Source organism: Pleurodeles waltl, chromosome 7 (genome assembly GCF_031143425.1).
Source record: "Pleurodeles waltl isolate 20211129_DDA chromosome 7, aPleWal1.hap1.20221129, whole genome shotgun sequence".
In the NCBI taxonomy this organism is placed as follows: domain Eukaryota; kingdom Metazoa; phylum Chordata; class Amphibia; order Caudata; family Salamandridae; genus Pleurodeles; species Pleurodeles waltl.
In genome coordinates, this window is record NC_090446.1 from 416,593,487 (window position 1) to 416,616,322 (window position 22,836).

The window sequence follows — 22,836 nt, forward strand, 5'->3', positions numbered from 1 at the left end:
TCATGGTTCCTGGAATATTACATCATCACTTCAACACATCTGCAATTTTTTAAAATGTTGCCCAGAACAATTCGCCCCAGATCACCAATGTCTACCTGAGCTAAATTACTTCTCTAATGATCCAAAAACACAAATCAAAAATGCAGATCTCTGAACAGCACTTTAAAAAAAAAAAAATTATGAAGGTATATCAGGAGGCTGGGATTAATAATACTGTATCTGCACTTCTTTAGCTACCAACCTCCTAACAGTCAGACAGGAAGATGGTTTATGTGGCACGTTTCATCAGCACCTCTATGGTGTGTCTGTGTTCTCCACCAAATTCCTCTCCTTTTGGCACTGGAAATAGGGCGGCGAGGGATAATGAATCACCCCCAGAATAACCATGTTGGAGTTCAGAAGTGAATGAGCAATAACCAGACCTTTACATGTTGTTTTTATCTTGTTGCATTTGCAGTCCTTTCAAAGATGGAGGTAAAATTTTAGGCTCTGTCTTCCTAGGGATGTTTGTTATTAGGTTTGCCAAAGGAAAGGCTTTTAGGATGTTATTTTGTTTTTCTAGCACACAACAAAATTTAAATGCCAGTAAATGGACTGTATACATATTTCAGAATACATCAGAACTAGGAAAGCACAAATGAAGCATCTTTTCTTGTAATTCTGACGTGTGGTGGAAACCAATATTTCAGTATGATCAAAACAAATCTGTACACTAGGTGATGTTGATTTCCACACATTATCGTTTGTGTGCTGTATAGTTTTATCAGTAAAACTGTATGTCTGCTCTACTACACTCTACGCCACTTGACTACAATCATCTCAATGATTCTACACCACAACCCTCTACTCCATGACACTCTACTCTACACCACTTAACTATACTCTGTGCCACTCCACAAGACTCCACTCCAGTCTGCTCCTCTCCATTCCACACTGCTCCACTCCACATCACTCTATGCCACTCTGCTCCACAACACTCCCCTCTACTATCAATCCATTCTGTGCTACTACTCTTTATGCCACTTTAAGGCAATGGTTCCCAACCTTTTACCTCCTGAGGACCCCAACTTAATTACTGCTGGATGACGGCGACCCCCAAGCAATTTGTACGATTTAACTTTCAAATATTAAAAGAATAACTTGCAAAAAATACACAAACAAGTGCACACCAAACAAATACTCAAATTACTAAAGATATAATTGTTTACTTTGGAAAAAATATGCAAAAATTGAAAGATTTTAATTGAAAGTGCTGCGTATCGGCAAATGACTTTTCAGTGTTTGGTTTTATTTAGGGAAGCGGAGTCCTCATGTCAGACTCTGCATTTCCCAAGCAATTTTTATTTTTTTTGTATAAGAGATCTGGGAAAGCTTTTTCATATAATTTGTGGTAGGGAAAGGAAGTAAAACCATAAGGGCATCTCATCTCTCCATAGCCTCTCTGACACATGCATTTAATTTGCTTTATAGCACCTCTCATACCAGTGTAGGGTATCAGAGCACTTTACAGGGGACTACAAGGTGTAGGATTCACATGTCATCCATAATGGTCAGAATTTTCTAAGAGTGCTTGGTCTGGATGAGCACAAACTCAAAATTCAGAACATAACAAAGTGTCTAGCGTTGACTTTAATAATAATATATTTCTACCCAAGAAAACCTTTTTTAGCAACATAAGGATAATGAAAGACTGGCAAAAAAAACATAACTTTCTAATTTGTTGCATGCAGTTTGCATGCAGTTCTTTGATGGCAGTTCATAGCTAACTGTGGTAAATTACGGTTGTAACTTATGAATTGTACATTATCAAAAGAATCTGTGTGACAAAATCAGTAGCCCACTGTGCTATGCACATAATACTTTTCTTTGCATTATACACGTTCTTTGCAGCAGGCATATGAACCATCTGCGCTACCATAGATGAGTTAAAACTGGTAATAGAAAAAACTCCCATCTCTCTCCAGCAGGTACATTAATCACCAGTGCTATTTTGACGCTTTTATTTTTGCCGGAAAGCTGCTGGGTGTACAGTAAACTTTGCAGTCCTTTTAAAACTGCTGCACAAATTAAGTAACAAATATAAAAAACACAGGTTTCTGTAGCGGCTCCAGCTGGAGAAGTGCCTTCCTGCCGGCCCAAACCAGCGAACCTCCTAGGAATGTCAAGGAGCCCTGGGGGTCTGCGGACCAGAGGGTGGGAACCACTGCTCTGCGTCACTGAACTCCGCTCTCACACTCCGACACTCCACTCCGACACTCTGCTCCACTCTGTGACTCTCCACTCTAATGCTCTATGACACTGCACTCCATTTGAGTCACTGCCACTGTACTCTATTCCAGCCTACGCCACTCTACAGCACTACTGCACTCTAATGCCCTACTCCACTGTACGTCACTCCACTCCACTACTCTTCTCCACTCTATGCCACTCTACTCCACTCTACACTATGGCACTGTATGCCACGACACTCTACACCACTCCACTCGTGAAACACTACTCCATTCCACTCTACAACACTATTCCATTCCAGTCTACATACTCCTCTGCATTCCAGTCCGAGACAGTCTACTCCATGACACTCCACTGAGACACTAATCCACTCTGTGGCACTCCACACTATGCCAATTTACTCCATGCCACTTTACGCCATGACACTCTACTCCACAACACCCTACTTCACTATAATCTATGCCATTCTACTCCACTCTATGCCACGCCACTCCCTTTTGCACCACTACCCTTTAGCCATGCTGAACAGCAGCCTTGCTGGTGTGTACAACATGGCTAAAACACATTAGCAAAACAACAGCTCTTGCATAGGTGAGCCCTATAGGCTTTGCCAGTGTTTAAGGGTTAAAGCTTCATCTCTGACACTTATGCATGTGATAGACAGTGGTTTCTCAGGGGAAAAGTCACTTGATCAGTGTATTCCTCTCAGGCATACTCAACATAGCACACAAGCTCTTTGACCGTAGTGAATTCACAATGTGCTAACATTCCTTCAATCTTTTCCACGCTAACTGTTGCCGGGACTGTTACAATAAGCATGTATGCCACTGAACACCCTGTAGCTTATCCTGAAAGGTACTGGCTCATATCTTGGTCCTTTTTTATCTTTAGGTCTTTTGCACGAGGTCATATTTTGAAATAAAGCCAGTGAAATTTGCATTAGTACCACAGTTCTTCTCAACTGAGAACAGTCTCTGTTCTTGGTCAGTGACCAAGAACCAGGTGTTAGTCTTAAGGCCTGATTACGACCTTGGCATATGGGATACTCCGTCACAAACGTGATGGATATCCCGCCCACCGTTTTACAAGTTCCATAGGATTTAATGGAACTTGTAATACGGCAGACAGGATATCCGTCACGTTTGTGACGGAGTATCCCATCGGCCAGAGTCGGAATCAGGCCCTTAATATGGTCAAAGCCACCAACGTCTGGGTCCTTTCCACCAGTTTAGTTTACCTCTTCATTGCGCTGATGCCACATTCCTCACATCTCAGGATCTATTACACACAGGCACACACATCCTTCATGCTCTGCAATCACATCATAGCAAGGCGTCATTAGCCATCATCCAACATTTTCTTGCTGTCGGTGTTGTACTCCAACTAGTTCAGACTCCTAGTTTATCTTCAGACCAAAGACAATGCCTTCTACCCGTTTCTTTATTTGTGGTGCGAATCCAGAGTCTAGGCAGGCCACACAAGGGTCACTTCTGCCTACCGAAGCCACTTTGTCGTGTCACCCCCTGGAAGAGAAATTGGCTAACTGTGCCTCAGTCTTGGGCATTCCCCGGGTCCCTTCTCTCGCCTGCGTTCTGCACCCCTTTTTCTGCTATGTCAGCCACAGTTCTCAGTTGCAATATCCTATTGGCACCATCTTAGATCCACCAATATGTGTCTGGGACATGCCCAGTACTCTCAGTAGTGGGTCTCCTGAAAGAATTGCCTTGTGTCCCCAGTAGCCGTCAGCAGTGGCACATGGCGAGTTGTGCACATGGTTCGCAGTCTTCCGCAACAGGCCTTAAATCATCAGTGTCTGGGGTGCTCCTACATGCCGGCAGTCTGGTCACATATGGTTTGGCTCATATTTATGTTAGATTGGACATGTGCTTCAGACGGTCTGCTGCAACAATGAGGTTTGTTGCTTATGTGCTCAGTATTGGATCTTGGGTGATAAGCGATGTGATGTCTGGCTGGCTGACATGTATGCATATCATGCCAGTGTGCTCACGCTAAGCCATGCTGTGCTTTGTAAACCCCTGATGACCAAGAGATGGATGCCTGGTAGGTTGGGATGCTCAACATTTTTTTTAGCTTCTTCATTTCAGTGTAAAGAAAAGAGAGCATCCTTATAAGAGAATCATTCAGATATCAATCATGCACCATTTTGTGAGTTATGTACCACATTGTCAATTTCCGTGTTTGTGCAGTTGTTATTAGCGCACCTTGTTTTTTCCCACAGCACCCCTCCTGTTATCAACGAAACTCTATTGCGAAAATGACCAATCTTTTATATCGACCCCATCTTCACCCGCAGTATAAAAATAAACCCCCAATCCTCGCAGAGAACTATTCTCGGGTGGGATACAAATACCACAACAAATCTGCCCACTCTGCCAAGTTCTCTGAGGCCTTTTCATCGATTCTCATTTCTGTACTGTGGGAGTTGTTTGCTAAATCACTTTCAGTCTTATCACTTTCCCATGACCTTACAGTCGGGGCCTGGGAGCAGAGCCAGTATACAGCTATTCAGTGCTTCACCAGGACTTCTATCAGTGTTGAAGATTTATGTCGGATCTTGCACTACTGGGTGTTTGTAGCATCCGCAGCAGGCATTATTTAAGTGAGATCCATTTAGTAGTGATACTTGTCAGTCACCGCATTTTTATCACTACATGCTGCTAAAAATTAGCAAATGTACCACAATACCTGGTCATATGGTTGCGTGAGCCAACTTGCCTACCACATGTTGGACAAGTGGTAGATGGATGTTTCAGGATATAATTGAGTTTTAAGGAGGTTAAGTATGCTTGGTGTAAGTAGTTAAAATGTGGTATCTTGAATGTCTCATTAAAAAACACACTCTTTACTTGGGCTTATGTCAGGCTCTATTCCTCATTATCACTTAGTTCTTCTGTCTTTCTCCCACATTAGCCTAACCCTTAGCGATGTTATTTTATACCGGGGTTCAGTGCTTTATACAATTGTGAAATGTCTGCTTCCTTAATCCATCGCTGGTATTAACTCTGGAATGCCGAAAGAGACGGTACATTTTGGAAATCTGTCCAGGTTTCCCTTTTTGATCTTGCCAACTTAGCATATTGTAGATAATGTCCAGGTCCAAACGTAAACTCCTGCTGTGCTTTTAAAAAAGGGCTAAAAACTTCTAGTGGATAAAAATCTCCAAGCATGTTGCAAGACTCCTCCCTCCAGCGGGTGATCAACATATCTCGGCTGATTTGTTTTAGTGATTGAAGTACACACAAATCCAACATCCTGGAAAAGGAGACCCGTTTGCCTTACAACATATGAGTAATGTGACAGACTTTTGTCTTCCCTCATTAATAAATCTTAACGTGATTCTGCCGGATGAGAGCTTTAATGAGAGCTATGTTCCTCTTAGCCTACGTGACTTCACGTGAGAACTATGAAGCTAAGTCATAGAGCTCAGTGTCAGGCAGGCCCAGACCTCCTACCTCAGGGTCTTTACTGGTTGACTGTGGAGGTGCCAGTCGCAGCTTGCGGGAGGGAAAAGGGGCGGGGCAGCACGTGGCGGAGGAATGGGGGGAATGACAAAAAATATAAAGATTCTTTTCAAAACTTACCTTCTCCGCCACTCCTCGGGCTCCAGTACTTACAGGCTCCAAGCCTGCCCTGCAGTCAATCCTAACACTGCTTTCCTGCTGCTGGCAGCATAAAAGCAGCATTAGGATTAGACGGAACTCCCTGGCTGGGCGCTCTGAGGTAGAGTGGCAGCCTTTGTTTGCTCTCTTTAACCCGACAACACATTGCCGGGTTGGAGAGAGCCCTGTCCGCATGTATGTTTGTCCAGCCCGAGACAGCCGGCCAAACATACATGTGCACTCAGAGGGAGTGCTGTGTACTCCCCCTCTGTCCCCGTCATTGCCCGTGGCCCCGTCCATTTTACTATAAAACCATAATAAACATAGTTTATAATGGTTTTATTGTAAAAGGTTTGCTGCTGGAGTGAACAAAGCCGCTCCGCCTTAGCGGATAAGCCGCCCCTAGGAGGTGCACTCTCTGTGACCTGGGGTGACGGTTCTCAGATGTGCACTGGTGGGCTAGGACACTAATCTGGTAATCAGAAATTTGCACATTTAGCTTATTGTAGACTTTTTGCAAGTGGTTGTGTATTGTATTTCATGCAGGAAATTCCACTTTGGCCAAATTAGATGTACGTATTGTATAGTCTTTTCCTTTGTGTGGTATATTTGGCCTGGCGAGATGAAAGAAACACCATCTCTTTATGTGTTTTTTAACGTATTCAAAAATAAGTGCTAATTTGCTGAATCTCTGTCTTTTCAATCTTCAGGAGGACAGTGCTGATTTGAAATGCCAGCTGCGGTTTGCAAAAGAAGAAACCGCTCTTATGTGCAGAAAACTAACCAAGCTGGCAAAGGATACTGACATCATGAGAGAAGAGTTATTGAAGTATAACTCACTGTATGGGGACTTGGACAGCACACTGTCTGTTGAGGAGCTGGTGGACACTCCCTACTCACGAGAGGCAGAATGGAAGGTTCACCTAAAACTGGTAGAAGAAGAAGCAAACATCTTAAGTCGGAGAATAGTGGAACTTGAAGTTGAAAATAGAGGTCTTAGGGCTGAAATGGATGAAATGAAGGGACAAGGAGACAAAGACCTTATTAGTCCAGATGTCCTGTTCGGCTTTTCATGCACCAACTATGGAGAGTCCGGAGAGAAATTTTTGGAATTGCGGAAGCACCTTCAGTTTGTTGAAGAAGAAGCAGAAGTCCTGAGGAGGTCACTCATGGAGTCCGAGGACCAGAACAAACTACTTATGAATGAGTTGAACAAATACAAATCGGAACATGACCAGGACAGAACAATTTCAGAGGATAGCGGCTCTGTGATCAGTGAGCTCTCTCAGAAGGAACTTTCCACAGCTAAGATCCAAATTAGTGAGCTCAGTGGTAAAGTAAAGAAACTTCAGTATGAGAACCGTGTTCTGCTAACTAACCTCCAACGCTATGACCTGGCTTCCAGCAAAGGAACACAACCAGTGCTGGAGACCAGTGCTGAGGCCGGGGATTCAGCACAGTGTATTCCAACAACAGTTTGTAGGAAAGTACCAGCAACTGGCGAAAATGGGACAGAAGGTTGTCAGGAGAAGAAGAGCAGAAGTATGGCCATAAAATGTCAAGATACTAGTCACACAAGTTCATCCAAGTTATTTACAACAAAAGACATTGAAAATCTCGTCAGTGTCAGAGACCAAGCAACTTTAGTTAACAACACTATTGAAGTCTTACTTGCTGAGCAAAATATTATTCGCTGCATAGATAATGAATATGCAGACCTTTTATTAACTGATACAGATAATAATGAAATGACCAACAACTCTAATATGAGCAACGTCCTTTTTGCACAACTAGGGTTATTACAAAAGGAATTAAATTATTTTATGACAAGAATGGAGAACGGTTTAAAAGGTAATGCTGACTCTTTAAACGTACACCCTGCCTCGTTATCACCTTCGTCATTAAAAGAATATTCAAGCAAGGAGGAGGGCATGAGCTTCCAGGTAAGATTGATTTTCTCAGCTGCTTTAGCAGTACTAACTGCGTTCTTCCCCTGCCGATTTAATAATTTAACAAATACAAAATTTGATATTTAATTCAGCCCATTTATTTCCCCACGGAACTACTTATCAACTAACAATTTCCTGCATGATAGAAAGGAAATTAGGACCCAGTTGAAACAGTTCAAATGGTACTGATTTTCATTGCAGGTCATTTTGGCTCAATGTCCATATAAAATGCTAGCTTCAGCTAAGAGCTGCTCTTGCTCATCGAAATAAGTTTTCTGCCCAATCCTTAATGGAGTAGAAAACATTTTTGCTACTGTAACTGAAAGAGGAACTGTCTTGTTTTTCAACTTTTCTTCTGTGAAGTAGGGAAGCTAAAAGTACCTGTCCCAAGCTTATGCATTTAAAGAATTGTGTGAATTTAGTTATTTGATCATTAGATCATGCCACCTACCCTAGAGCACACCCAGTATGAATGAAACCGTATATTTGTGGCACCTACAACTCAAGAAATCAGTAGACCAATTTTCTACTGACCCTTTCTGTGACTGTACCACCAAATGTCCCACAAGTGTTATCTTTAACAGGACTTGAAGGTTTCAATTGAGTAACCAAAGAAGGAAAGAACACATGCATTCTCTAAAAGTACTTTGCAATGCTAAATTTTGTGATATGTACACACATGCGGATCTGTCTTTTAATATGTACCTAAATTAGGTTACACAAAAACATTCAGCAGTAAGGGAGCTAGTATTGTGGAGGGGTCGTTCATCTGGGGGGACTATCTTGGTCAAAGTGGCCCATGACCTAAAAGTAAAATCACTGGATATCAGCTCTCCAGATATACTGAGGCTGCTATTTTTCCATGATAACCTCCCGCCCATGAAAATTCTCAATCTGTAAAATGGTTGCCCAAATGACAGTAAAGTTTTCAGAACCATCTAAATTTTGACCAGTTACTAGAGCATGATGCTGCCATCTATCCTTTGCTAGTCTCTGTTGATTTTATTACGAACTTTGAACCACCCAAAAAATATATGACCTGATGAAAGAAGAAGACAGGGTTTGGAATATCCCTAAGGTAACAACTCCTTACCTAAAAAGGATCTCCCTGGCTGCATCCCAAGTAGCATCTTATGCACTCACATATATGGCCTGAGTGTTTGCATCAGTCATTCGATCAGAGGACAGACACTATCCGCTGAGCAACAAGTGTATGTCATGAATGGGAACTGTACCAGCAACAACCAGCATCCTTCTTTTGGAGCTGAAGAGACCAAACTTGGACTTGTTTTCAACACATCTCAATCGAAAATATCACTGCCCTACCAGCAGCTACCCTCAAAAGGGATCAAGAGTAAATGCCTTTCAGATAGCATGGACACGAATTGTCAGTTAAGCATTTCATCCACTTCCCAAGAAACCAATGCTATTCAACAAAATAAAACGAAAACCTTGTAGCCTAATCCACATTGTCCCATCATGAGCAAAACAGTTTTGGTACACTTAGCCCAATCAGACGCCTCTCATAGTTCTGTCACAGTTGGTCTGCCAGCGATTTCACACTTAATCAGTTGTCGCACTGGTCTTGTAGTCATGTAAAGACATTCCTCACGGGCCTATTCAGGGATTATCCACTAATAGGAAGGCTACCATTTTAATGGCAATTAAACACAGTCTTCTCTCAATGAAGGAAGAGTCTGTTTGAAACCATAGATAAAGTGGACCTCAAATACCTATTTTGGAAGATGGATTTACTTTTTCCCCCTAACATCCACATAAAAAGTTGTTGAGCACTGATCTTTCACTATTAAAGAATCTTCTATGTAGTTTTGAGGTGACAGTCATACTGAGAGCAAGTTCTTGATTCATTCCTAAATTATCTTCAGACTTAATTCTTAATGAACCAATAGTTTTCAAGACATTTTTTCTGAATCCTGTTGATGCTACACAAAGTGAGCTTCATGATCTAGCTGAGAAACGATGCCGCAAAAATAATAATAAGAGAAATAAAATATTCAAACATTCAGAAAATCAACTTTTATAGCCTACGGGCCACCTAGAAAGAGTCACTCATTATCAAAACATAGCTTTACAGGATGGGTCTCTACAGCATAGTTTTTTGCCATCAAAAAAGCTGGACTTACTTTGGATGGAAACGGTAAAGCACATTTCAGAAGAGGTGTGGCTACTTCAGGTCTGCTGTGTTTGCTGGTGTATCCTTGCCTGACATGTGAAGAGTAGCTTCATGGAAAAATAAGCATATTTACCTGATCATACTGTCTGTACTCAACAGTAAAAAAATTATGCAGGTGTAGGTCTGGCAGTGCTTCAGCATCTGATTCACTGAAGTGAGGGCCTCATTCTTTCCTTTCTACCATTATGCCTGTTTCCGCATCCGCTTCAAATCTATTTTTCTACATTATGATAACTGGTCGCTATTCAGATTCAAGCATGGGATCTATGAAAGATATTGGTTAAAAAATGAGTTAGCTACCCGTACAAGGTAGTTCTCCAGTATTGATATCTTTCATAGATTCACATGCAACCAACACTCCTTTCCAACTAGATCTAACTTATTATAAATCAGTCTATATATTACTGTTAAACTTGTGCGGGGATATCTGAGGTATGATGGCCTTCGAGGAGCAGGAAGCTTCATGAGCAGCTTCCTGATTGGTTGTAGTTTGGTTTTGTTGAGCTCTGTTGTTACTTTGTACTGCTTACTATAATTGCCGTGGGAGTGCCATGTTGACCACAGGGGATATTCAAATGTGAATCTATAAAAGATATCAGTACTGGAGAACTACATTGTACAGGCATCTAACTTTTTTTGGATCCTTCATGTCCAAATCATATGCATGAATGTAGAATCCCTGCTTCTGCATTTTGGATAATCTAAAGATCTGTTAAGGAATGTCTTGTGTAGTCTGAAGGGAGTCAGGTAAGTTCAGTATTTGTATTTAAAGTGTGACATTTTAAATCTGATGTTGCTAGCAGTTTCTTGAACTTGCTTGTAGGTTTTATCTATTCTGCATCTGTCAGGGGTTCTTGTTGGTCACCATCTAAAAGCTGCCTCGATCTCTCCGGAGCTTGTCAAGTATCAACTTTCAGGGCTTTATATAAGCATAAGACGAGTTTGCGACCCTGTCCACCTCCAGTAGTGTCCCCATTGTTGTGCCATTTGCTGGTGCAGTCTGAAAGTATGTCCATATTTCCCATGCCTTTTTTGGTCAGTTTTGCGAACTGGAGGAACTGTCCAGGCCCAAAGCTGAATATTTTGTCAACTATCTCAGAGGTTATAAACCTATTCCCGGATGCAAGTCTCCCATCGTTTTACAGCACATCTCCATCCAGATAGTTAGTGACATAGCACTTATTTGTTGAAATTGGTGTAGCCTTCATATCTGGAGAGATTTACTAAATTGAGGTCCCTTCAGTACATTTTTAATGCAGTCTCCCATGCTGGTGTCACCAGCTGCATGACACGTGAAGTGTTCTCTGTTAGGCTTTTTTCACTTATCAGGCAGATTGGCATTGTTTCCTAATCTACCTCCAGAGTTCCCTCCCTCCGCACTGCTGCACATTGGAGCTGTGCGCTCTAAAACAGCTCCTTGTTCCCTGTCTACCTTTAGAGTGTCAAGTGGAACTCTGCTTCTTTTTGCAGCCCACGCAAGTGATACCAGAAAAGGGTCTAGTACCCGGAAGGTATCTCTTGGTATTAAGCACATGGTTTTGGAGTATGTATAAGCAGTGAGGAAGGAACAGTAGTTTTGCGTTTTTTGTCTCTCACCATCATGAAGAGCGGGAGAGTGTTGCACAATCAAATTGACGCCCTCTGTTCTCCTTGTACCCTCCACATATTATAGCTATATTGCCTTTCTTCTGTATGCGTCACTGTGAGAATTTGGGTTGTTGTTTGACTGTGTGAGAGCCCTGGTCAAGCAACAGCCACAGTCCCCCTTGCAGGGTGAACCACAAAAAGTCACTTATTTCACCTATGCTTAACCCCTGGTAGCTTGGCACAAAAATAGTGCTACACTTATAGACAATGTGTTAAGTATTTATGCGGTACACAAACAGCAACATAGTGAAAATACAACACAATACAAATCCAAAATCAATTTGGAAACATAGAGAAAATGTTAATATATTCTATGACACCAAAACAATCAAAATCCAATCAGTAGAACTCTTAGTTACGATTTTTTAAAGTTTAGGGTTCAAAATAACAAGTCCTCAGTTTTAGAAAATGACCACCTGGGCACCGTTAGCACCACAACCAAGGGCCCAGGAGTAGATAGAGACCTCTTAGGGGTGTAAGAACCACTCAGGCTAGGTTCAGGTTTATAATGGTGGGGGCCTGTTATGGCCCTGTGGCTCAGAACAGGAGACCAGCTAAACCAGCCCTTTGTGTCACTTCAGAAGTCCTGGGTGCAGGTTGTGATGCCGGGCTCTACAGCAGTCCTTCCAGGTACAGCAGCAGTCTGGCAGAGTGCACAGCACATCACCGCAGCAGGCAGTCCTCTGAGTGTCCTTCCGTGGGTCCAGTAGTGAACTGAGGAGCAAGTCTGAGAGCCCTATTTTGATACCCTGGTGCCTGCTCCTAGAAAGTGGGAGAAGTTTCCAGAAGGGTTCTTCCAAGTTCCAGGAATTCCCTGCCTTCCCTGGCTCTTAGCTGACTGCACTGACAATCAAGGGTTGTTAAGCCTATTGTGTGGTGGAAGAGCCCAGCCTATTTGGTTGAAAGTGGCGCTGTACTTAGCTGCGCTCCCCCATCAAGTATGTGAATAGCTCATTCAGGCTCTGCAAATCCCCCTATTGTGTGACTGTCAGGGGTGAATTCACAAAGCCCCAACTGTCAGTTGCACCCAGTCATGTGACCTAAGGCAGGTTACAGGCACAAAGGGCTAAATACAGGAAAAGGCCACCTTTCTAAAAGTGGCATTTTCAAGCTTGTAATAATAAATCCAACTTTATAATTAAAGAGGGTTTATTATTGCAAGTTAATAGATACCAAGCATGACCTATCTGCCGCCTCTGGTTTGGAATTTACAACTTATTGATTTTAATACGGAATCCCCAGTGTTACCTTATGGGACGTGTCGGCCTCTCAGTAGTGAGAAAACAAATTTGGGAGTTTTTCACTACTAGGACTTGTAAAACTAAAAAGTATATGTCCTACATTTTAATTACACAGCACCCTACCCCATGGGTTACCTAGGACCTACTTTAGTGGTGACGTATAAAAAAAGGAATGTGTAAGGCTTGGCAAGGGCTTTTAAACGCCAAGTGGACATGACAGTGGGACACTGCCTTCAGGCTGCAATGGCAGACCTGGGACAAGTTTTAAGATGCTACGTAAGTGGGTGGCACAATAAGTGTTGCAGGCCCACTAGTAGCATTTAATTTACAGGCCCTGGGTAAACAGTATACCACGCTACAAAGGACTTAAATGTAAATTAAATATGCCAAATAAAGTTTATGCCAATCAAACCATGTTTAGGGGAATGAGCACAAGCACTTTAGCACTGGTTAGCAGTGGTAAAGTGCCCAGAGTCCTAAGGCCAACAAGCAAAAATCCAGCAAAAGGTAGGAGTAGGAAGGCAAACTGTTTGGGAGCGACTCTGTGCAGAGGACCATTTCCAACACAACTCCTCTCCCCCCCCCCCCCCCCCTCCCCAAGCCTAAAGCCAGGGTAGACTAATGAATACCTTAGTCGACTTCCCTCCTTAAGCGAAAACGTGGACAATGCCCCTTTACTGCAGGGGCACTTGTCAGTTCTACACCTATCTAAATTTAATTGGACCCCACTGTCTACACTGTCCTTAGCCACTGAACTGACCCATGGGGAACCCTTCTCCTCACCTGTGCACTTCATTTGTGCAGCACCTAACCTTTAATTTGCTCACAGATGCATCCCAGTAGGCAGACAGTACCACCATGGTCAACAAAGTGATGTGGCCCGTTCCACCCCTTTGGTCTGATTTCTATCCCCAACCCAGGGAAAGCTCTCTCCACAAGGACAACAACCAACAGAGTCCACTGACCACTGTCAATATCAAGTGCCACACTCCAGTCCTCCCTAGGGTCTCTGACCTCTGAGGTATCTCAGAGTGGACGGCAGTAGCCCCAGTTGTAGGGCACCATTTCTCCACTCCCCTTTCCACCAATTCAGAAGTAGTAACTTGTGACTGGTCATTCAGCCCAGGATCTGTACTCTGAAGCTCAACAGGATTCAGGAGTAAGTCCTTCTCCCCCCTACCCTTCCATCCAGATTTCTGTACCCTCCATTTGAGAGTGGTATGCCAAGATGTCTGAGCCTTCAGTGTACCCTTTGTATCCCCCCCACCCCCCTTCTATCTCTTCTGTCGCCGGTGACAACTCATGCCCCCCAAAAGGCAGTTTATGAGCATAGGGGGACTTTATATGACCCTTATCTGGTTCACCTCCTCATCTCACTCCCGATATACCAGGGCCATGGGGCAGACAAAGACCTGTCTCTGGAATACTTTACACACCTGAGCGGTGTATTGCTGTGGGGAAACTAGCCTTTCTAGTACCATGGTCCGACTAGCCCCGGTGTCCCTCAGAGCAGTGACAGGGACCTCATTCACTTTCACCAGTTGGAAGTGACGACTCCCACCCTCAGGGATCACTAGTTCACACTTTGAACACTCCTAACTAAGGGAGAGTAGGGTATCTTCTGTCTCTTGACCCCGGGGACTACCTCTCTCTGAGGTCACATGGGCCACTCCTGTAGAGTTCCCACCAGTGAGTGGTTTCTATGGACAGACAGAGTCCCCTTGCTTGTGTCCTAGTTGAGAACAATCAAAGCAGTGGTGTTGGAAATGGGACGCCCTGGGCCACTGCCCACCACAACCTCCCTTCTTCTCAGAAGGGATTTGGGAACCCTTTTCTTCCCCCTTACCCTGAGACTTTTCTGGGTCTCTGTTGACCTCCCCCCTCCTCCTGCTAGGAAAAACCTTAGCCACTCTTCTTGGAGTCACTCCCAGGTAAATGTTTGAACACTCTAGTGGTGGACAGAGGTCCGCCTCCTCTGCAAACTTACTGGGGTCAGTAAGCTTGCTATCTACCAGGTATTGATGCAGCTCTGTAATAGAGGTACTGCGCATCTGCTCCCTCTAGTTAAGGTTGCACAGCCCATTGAAACCATCTACCTTGCTGCCCTCACCCGGCCCTTCACTGCCTTGCTGGAATATTTAGTGAAGTCCACCCAAGACTGGTTTGGAAGTTTGTGGCTGTTCCTGAAGCTTTGCCTGTATTTCTCAGGGATCAACCCAAATTAAGAAAGAAGAATGACCATCCTGAGAGCATACTTGGTCTGGTCCTCCACCTCTAGCGTCAGGAATGTGTCCCACCCTGCCCGGGGCATATAACTCCACAAGCTACTCCCCCCTCCCCCCCCCCAACCACCATTACCCATCTGTAACCTTATGTACCCTCAGGGCTACCTCATAGGCACAAATCTTAGTCTAGTTCATCTCCTACCCCACGACTAGACACCAGGTCTTTGGGTATGTGGACTCTCACCTCTCCAGCAGACACTGCTGATTTGCTGCCACCACTGCTGCTGAAGTCCACCAGCTTGGCGTTTAGGTCTAGCTCCTTCAGACTCCATTCATTAGCCAGCGTGATCTTTTTCTCCGCTATGGCCAGTCTGTTTTCCTCCATCCTTAGCTTAGCCAGTTCCCGCTCCCTCTTGAGCTTCCTTTCCTCCCTCCTGTCTTCCAGCTCCACCTGTGACAGGTCCCTGGAAGATACACTGCCCCCCGTCCTATCCTGTGCATTCCGATTCTCATCCTGGGGGGCAGGGGTGTTCCTCCTGCAGCTCTGGGATCTCCTCTGGGTTTGGGTTTTCTTCCTCATCTGGTCCGAGGTCTCCTTCAGGATGACCCTCCTCTGTCTCTGCTTGCATCCTCTTGACCTCCTCATGGGTCCGGAGGACTGTCTGTAGGTCCAACTTTGGAAGCTGTCTTGCCCACAATCATGCCCCTCTCTTTGCAGAGCTTTTGCAGGTCAGCCTTGTTGACGTTGTCAACATTGATCAGCTCTATCTCCATGGTAGTAGAGGAAGGTAGGGTCAATTACATTTAGAAAAACAAAAATGGCCAATGGAAACTAAGGAGAATTTTAAAAAAATCAGTTCTGATGCCAGTTTATTTATCTGGGATTTTTGTGTACCAGAAATCACTAAATGGTATTGCACAAACACAAATCCTGATCCACACTGCTGAACACCAGTGTGAGAAATTGGGTTGTTGGTTGACTGCGGTGTGAGACCTAGTCAAGCAACAGCCATAATCTCTTGCAGGATGAACCACAAAAAGTCGCAAATTTAACCTGTGGTTAGCCCTGGGTAGCTGAGCGAAACATAGAGGCAGTGTGTTAAGTATTTATGCAGTACACAAACAGCAACACAGTGAAAACACAATAATAATGTCTTAAGTTCAAAATAGCGGGTCCTCAGTTTTAGAAAATGGCCTTCTGGGCACCTTTAGCATTGCAACCAAGGGCACAGGAGTAGATGGAGACCTCTTGGTGGTGCAAGCCTCACTCAGGCTGGGTCCAGGTGCAGATTTAAGATGGTGGGAGCTTGTTATGTCTCTGTGACTCAGAACAGGAGACCAGCTTAACTAGCCCTTTGAGTCACTTCTGATGTCCTGGGTGCAGGTGGTGATGCAGAGCTCCACAGCAAGCCTCCACAGCAGGGCTGGCCTCTGAACGTTCCAAGCAGGCCCCAGGCAGCAAAGCAATCCTTCCAAGTACAGCAGCTGTCTGGCAGAGTGCACAGCAGGTCACAGAAGCAGGAAGTCCTCTGAGAGTCAGAGTCCTACTTTTATAACCTAGTGCCCTGCTCCTAGTAGTTAGGTGAAGTTTCCAGAAAGGATCTCTGAAGTTCCAGGAATTGCATGCCTCACCTGTTGTGTCTTCCTAGCTGGCTGCACTGACAATACAGGGCCGGTATGCCTATAGTGTGGTGGCAGAACCCAGCCTATTCAGTTGCAAATGGTGCTGTGCTTAGCTGCACCCACTATCAAATCAGTTAATGGATCATTCAGGCTCTGCTAATCCCCCTATTATGTGACTGTCTGAGGTGAATTCACAAGGTCCCAGCTGTCAGTTACAATTAGTGGCATTTTCAAACTTGTAATAATAAATCTGACTTTCCCCATTAAAGAGGGTTTATTATTACAAGTTCATAAGTTTTAAGGTGCTACGTAAGTGGGTGGCACAATAAGTGCTTGCAGGCCCATTGGTTGCATTTAATTTACAGTCCCTGGGTGTATGGTATACAACACTACAAGGGACGTGTGTGTAAATTAAATATGCCAAGCAGGTTTATGCCAAACACACCATGTTTAGAGGAGTTAGCACAAGCACATAAGCACTGGTTAGCAGTGGAAAAGTGCCCAGAGTCCTAAGGCCAACAGGCAAAAATCCAGCAAAAAGTAGAAGGAGGAAGGCACATTGTGTGGGGGTGACCCTGTAGAGGGGGTCATTTCCAACAGTCACCAAAATAGCTAGGTAGGAAAATCCGTTCCAGCTCCCATTGTATGTCTGTTTCAGGAGCTCCTCCTAGGTTTTTCTAATCTGGCTCTCCAGTGGTTGTAGGACTGTTTCATTTCTTTTGATGTGCAGACCCAAAGCATCCGCTAATGTATGAGTAATGTAACAGCTGCATTAATTGACACTGTGGGCCTGATTTAGAGTTTGGTGGATGGGGTTACTCTGTCACAAACATGACGGATATCCTGTCCACTGTATTACGATTACATTATATCTTATGGAAATCGTAATATGACCGATCGGATATCCATTACGTTTGTGATGGAATAACCTGTCTGCCAAAATCTAAACCAGACCCTATATGTAGTGTGTCAACTGGTCTGATTTCCCACAGTCATTTATTTGTTTCAGCAGATTGCCAGCAGCTCAGTTCCTAGGAAGAATAATAGTGGTGATGACGACCCAATATTAGCCCTGTGCCATGGGATGCTGATACAAAGCTAGTTGTTCAAGCCAAGAGCCTCACAGCGCAGATCATTTGAAGCAACTGACTTATATATCCTCTGAATCAATTGTTTGAGAAGAAGGCATCAAAGTGTAGGTCTGTGTGCTACCATCACTTTAAGAGTCCCTTTAAAACTTCCTACTTTGAATGCAGTATTAAGCTGTATCTGTTCTGCAGAAGTTATTTAGATATAGGGAAAAGAGCCGGTGTATTAGTCATCCAGTTTGTTTCCTCGCAAAATTTCTGTTCTGCTGGTGAGGTAATGAGGCACACTACCCATCAATCCTCCCGATTTCATGTGAAGGTCATTCTCACCAGCTCTACATAGGAGGTGCCACTAACCACTGGAAAGTTCAGTGTACCAGGTTACAATAACATAAACCTGTACTGAAAGGCAAGCCCCAATGACAGCTTTTCAAGGGCACCAGAAGGTACCTTACTGTCACTGCCACCACAGTCATTTCATCTGGGCAATGTCAAAGGAGGCAGATTCCTATTTATCCCTGACCCTCTCTCCTTCTATGTAGTAATAGGCTTTCATTGAACTGCAAGGGACTTTACTGCCCCCGCAGAGGATAATGAGTGTTAGCCAAATAGTGGATCACTTCATAAGCAACAAGACCATGTCATTCTGGACCCAATCTAACCTAGTTCTTGCCTGTCTGTTGCTAAACTTGTAAGGGTTGGCACATGTTCCCAACCTTTGATGACATACTCCTTCCAGCTCCCCAGTTTGAAGTTTACAGACACCAGCACATCAGCTGAATAACAGTGGAAGCCCACTCGTGGGAACTTTAAATAGGATAGATTAGGTTGCCCATTCCCATACATTTGGTTAGTCTACCACTGAAAGCTATCTTGCATGGTAAATGTCTGGAGACAATATACTGGATATTTTCTAAATAAGAGTGTAAGGGATCATCACTCTTCTCAACTGTGGTATCTATTAGTGGACCTGTGGGATTGTGCATCACAGTACAGTACGTATCTGTTAGTCTTCCACATTGTGAGGCGTGAGAACAGAGGAATGGACAGCCTGAACTGGTACCTCCACTCCCTGCTTAAGAAAATTTTGCAAGGACGTGCTCAACCTCATTGTTGAGCCAGGAATCATCTAATTATAGATGTTGATGCCCCACACAAAATGCTACCAGTTTGCCCCCTGGATAGACAGAGGCCTGGATTTCTAGAGGCCAGCTGTCCAAGAACAGAAGTGATGCCGCCTATCAGTTTGTGCTAAAGTGTCCCTTTTTACAGGAAAGTGTATATCAAAATTTTTCTGCATATGTTTGGACCCAGCCTGTGGTGGTATGGTGGTCACAGGAAACAGTGTGTGGCCCAAAATAATTACCCAATGCTTGAGGTATTCCACCCATAACATCTTGTTATTTTACAGCCCAGAAGTTTTGATCATCCTAAAGGGCTCCTATTTGACCTTGCCAAGGTTTGGTCTCATATCTGCCCTGTTTGCTTCAGAGGGTCATGTGCAGTTTGCCCACAGAGGCAAGAACGCCTGTCCATTGAAGTAGGACTTCGTGGACATGGAAGTAGCACTACACTCTCCCCTACCATCACTCAGCTTTGGTACTTGGTTCAAGTGCTCGCCTTAATACATCTAAGCCTCTCCACAAGGAGTCTCGACATCTTGATGACTGTCCTTCACCAATACAAAGCATAAGAGTAAATGGCTGAGATTATGCCATTGGGCACTAGCAAAGAACATGGACCTGCTTGCCTGTTTGTTTTCTGTCGTTTTTTAGTAGACTGGGTGAATCTAGGACACAAATAGACACTAGAAGCAATTACCTTGCTTTCTCTCACTTATGCAACCACCTTCATTTAAAATTGTGAATACTGAAAAGCAAACCTTGGTTGCAAATCCTAAATCCTCAAGGTGGACCCTTGTTTCTAATTGCACAATACAGAAGTCCTTAACATTTTTCTTTATTGTTGCCCAATAGTTTTGCCTTCTCATTTTTAGGTTTGGCTTTATAGAAAAGATGTCTTCAATAACTATTGTATGCAGTGTAAAGAAATGTGGCCTTGGATCAGAATCATTCAGCCATGGATTCCCTTTTTAGATCCTTCTTACACAGCGCATGTCCTATGCTGCAAGACACTGTTTACAATTCAGTGTGTACCTGCTCACAGGTTACCATTAGCTGTTTTTATTGTCCCTCTCATTTGCAATCTTTTGATTACTTAGCTCCTGTAGGCTTCCCTTCCTTTCTTGTGTTAACTCCTGCCTGGATCATGCACCAAGTACTTGTCCTTGTCTTTGTTCTTCCTTCTCTTTTTGCTATGCGTTATTTTGTTATAATTTCATAAACGTTTCCGTATTATTCCAGTATGTGCAGTGTGCTTTCCTACTTTTGACACAGGCATACAGCTTTTTATTTTTGTTGCTTTCACCCCATTCTGGTGTCTCTGTCGACACTTTAGTTACTTACACCCACAACTTTACTACTCTACATGACTCCACTCTAGTGCACTCTACCCTACCCCACCCCACTCTACGTCTACTATATTTCCCCCCTGCTCTACCCCACTCTGACACTGTACTCCACGCCACTCTACGCACCCCACGCCACTCTACGCACCCCCAACCATTTTCACTCTGTGACTTCACTCTACTGTACAGCACTCCAAGGCACTCTATTGTATGCCATTCTATTCTTCACCACTGCACTTTGAGGTATTACAGGCACCTGTACTCTAGGTCACTCTACTCTTACTCTTCGCCACCCTACTCCACTCGACACAGTGCCACTCTACTGTACGCCACTCCACACAATGTCACTCTGTATCATTTTACTCAGTTCTACTCTATGCCAGTCTACTTCACTTAATGCCACTTTATTCTGTGCCACTCCAATCTACTCTACACCACTCCAATCTACTCTACACCACTCTACTCAATTCTTCACTTTGCCACTCCACTCTACACTTTGCCACTCCACTCTACACTTTGCCATGCCATGCCATGCCACTCCACTCTACACTTCACCACTATACACTTCGCCAGGCCACTCCAGTCTACACTTCGCCATGCCACTCCAGTCTACACTTCGCCACTGTACACGTTGCTGCCCCACTCTACACGTTGCTGCCCCACTCTACACGTTGCTGCCCCACTCTACACTTTGCTGCCCCACTCTACACTTTGCTGCCCCACTCTACCCACTTCATTCTACTCCACTCCACGTCACTCCACTTTATGTAGTGCCTACACAGTGCCACTCTGGTCCAACCCACTATGAAACTGAACTCTACGGTACTACATTCTGTGCCACTTTAGTCTATGCCAATGCACCCCACTCTATTCTACTCCTCCCCACTCTGTGCCACTCCACTCTGTACCAATCTAATTTACACCACTCTGCCGCTTCACACTTTTCTAGTCTACGTCGTTCTACAACACTCCATTCTGACACTCCACGCCATTCTGCTCTGTGCCACTACACTCTACACCACTCCACTCCACGCCACTCTACTCTATGCCACTCCACTCCACTCTGAGTTGCGCTGCTGTACAGCATGGCTAAAAGAAATTGGCAAAGTCCATAGCTTTGCCAATGCTTGTTTAATTTTTGGTGGCTTCTTTTTGTGATTTCCCCTTAATCCACTGGGCCTAGACTTTGTCAAACCACAGAAGTATGTCTACTTCACCATTATGTTATTGGCCACTGGGTGTATCCTTTCGCCTATTATTAAATGGCTCTCTTGCAGTGTGTGCAGGATGACTTTATGTATGAAAATACAATCAGTCATCACACACTGATTTTTTTTTTTTTATCTAGTACCTAGATGTTTTGTTTCTTCACCAATTGAGTAAAACAAAGTCTGAATGAAATATGTGAATAATACAGATATATTTTTAAAGGCATTTTGCAGGCAACTCACTATAATGCAAAATACAAAAACTTAACAAGCATATTGTATGTATCGAAGAAGCATCAGTTTTGAGCCCTGGCACTTGCTCTTTTTTAACAGATTAACCACTGAAAGCTGAGGACACACTGACAGAAAGCCTTAGTAATTTGTGAACCGAAAAACACCCTTACTGTTCGCTTATGTGAAAAAAGAGAGCCAAGCCCTGGTCTGCACCACTAAGAGATATTTATTTTGCAGAACATTTTATCAGATTGCAAAGAACATTTGCACCCAGAGATAGGATAGTATTCTTACTCATCCCAGTCATTGCATGTGAGGTGATTCCCACCTCAAGATAGGAAAGCATTTGGTGGATATAAGACTCTGTAATCCCCTCCTGGAAGCCATAAAGAGGACCCACATTCCCAGCATCCTTCTCACACACCACAGCCTCTTGTTCAAGGCAGGGAGGGAAGAGCTGGGTTGTAATGACTGGCATGAGTACAAGTTGGGCTAGGTGTAATGAAGATTACTGGGAAGTAGTCTTGAGTTTACCTCTACCTTTCAAATCCATGTCTAGTCATTGCTTGTGAGATGAACCAGAGCTACATTAGTATTTGACTATCCCAGTGCAAGATGAATAACAAATCCACTTAATACACCAAACCAAAAGTGACTTTAATTCAACAAAAAAAGTGTTATAACAAAATGAAACTAAAAATTGTCTCAGAAAGTTCCTTCCACTTAACTGCAAATCTAGAAGCCTATAACGATGCACAAATATATTTGGAGATGCCAAGGAGGCTGCTCTACAAAATTCAACTAAAGGCATTCCTTAAATGTGTCCCCAAGACTCAGCCAGGCTTTTTGTTAACAAACCTTCAATTCCAGCCTAGGAAACTGATTTCAGCCAAGAGTAGGAGAGTGCTATAGTGGACCTTATTCATTTACTGAATGTTAATGATGATGCCTTATGCCATTGACTTGCTGTCCTAAAAGTTACAAACAAATGTTCCGACAACAAAAACCTTGTCTTCTCTAAATTCATTCAAAGAGCCCTTTTCACATCTCTGAAAAAGATAAACGAAAGAACACTTGTGACACATTCTCTTGAGCACCATGTAATGCAGAA

General features: G+C 43.7%; 1 protein-coding gene across 10 annotated transcripts in view; it reads left to right on the forward strand.

Moving 5' to 3' along the window:
• MTCL2 (microtubule crosslinking factor 2) overlaps nucleotides 1–22,836 on the forward strand; it is a 763,577-nt gene that overhangs the window by 60,869 nt on the left and 679,872 nt on the right. For all 10 annotated transcript variants that reach the window (XM_069243910.1, XM_069243909.1, XM_069243906.1 and 7 more), the window contains exon 5: nucleotides 6,560–7,792. In XM_069243910.1, coding sequence (XP_069100011.1) covers nucleotides 6,560–7,792 — 1,233 coding nt within the window. The remainder of the gene's footprint in view (nucleotides 1–6,559; nucleotides 7,793–22,836) is intronic.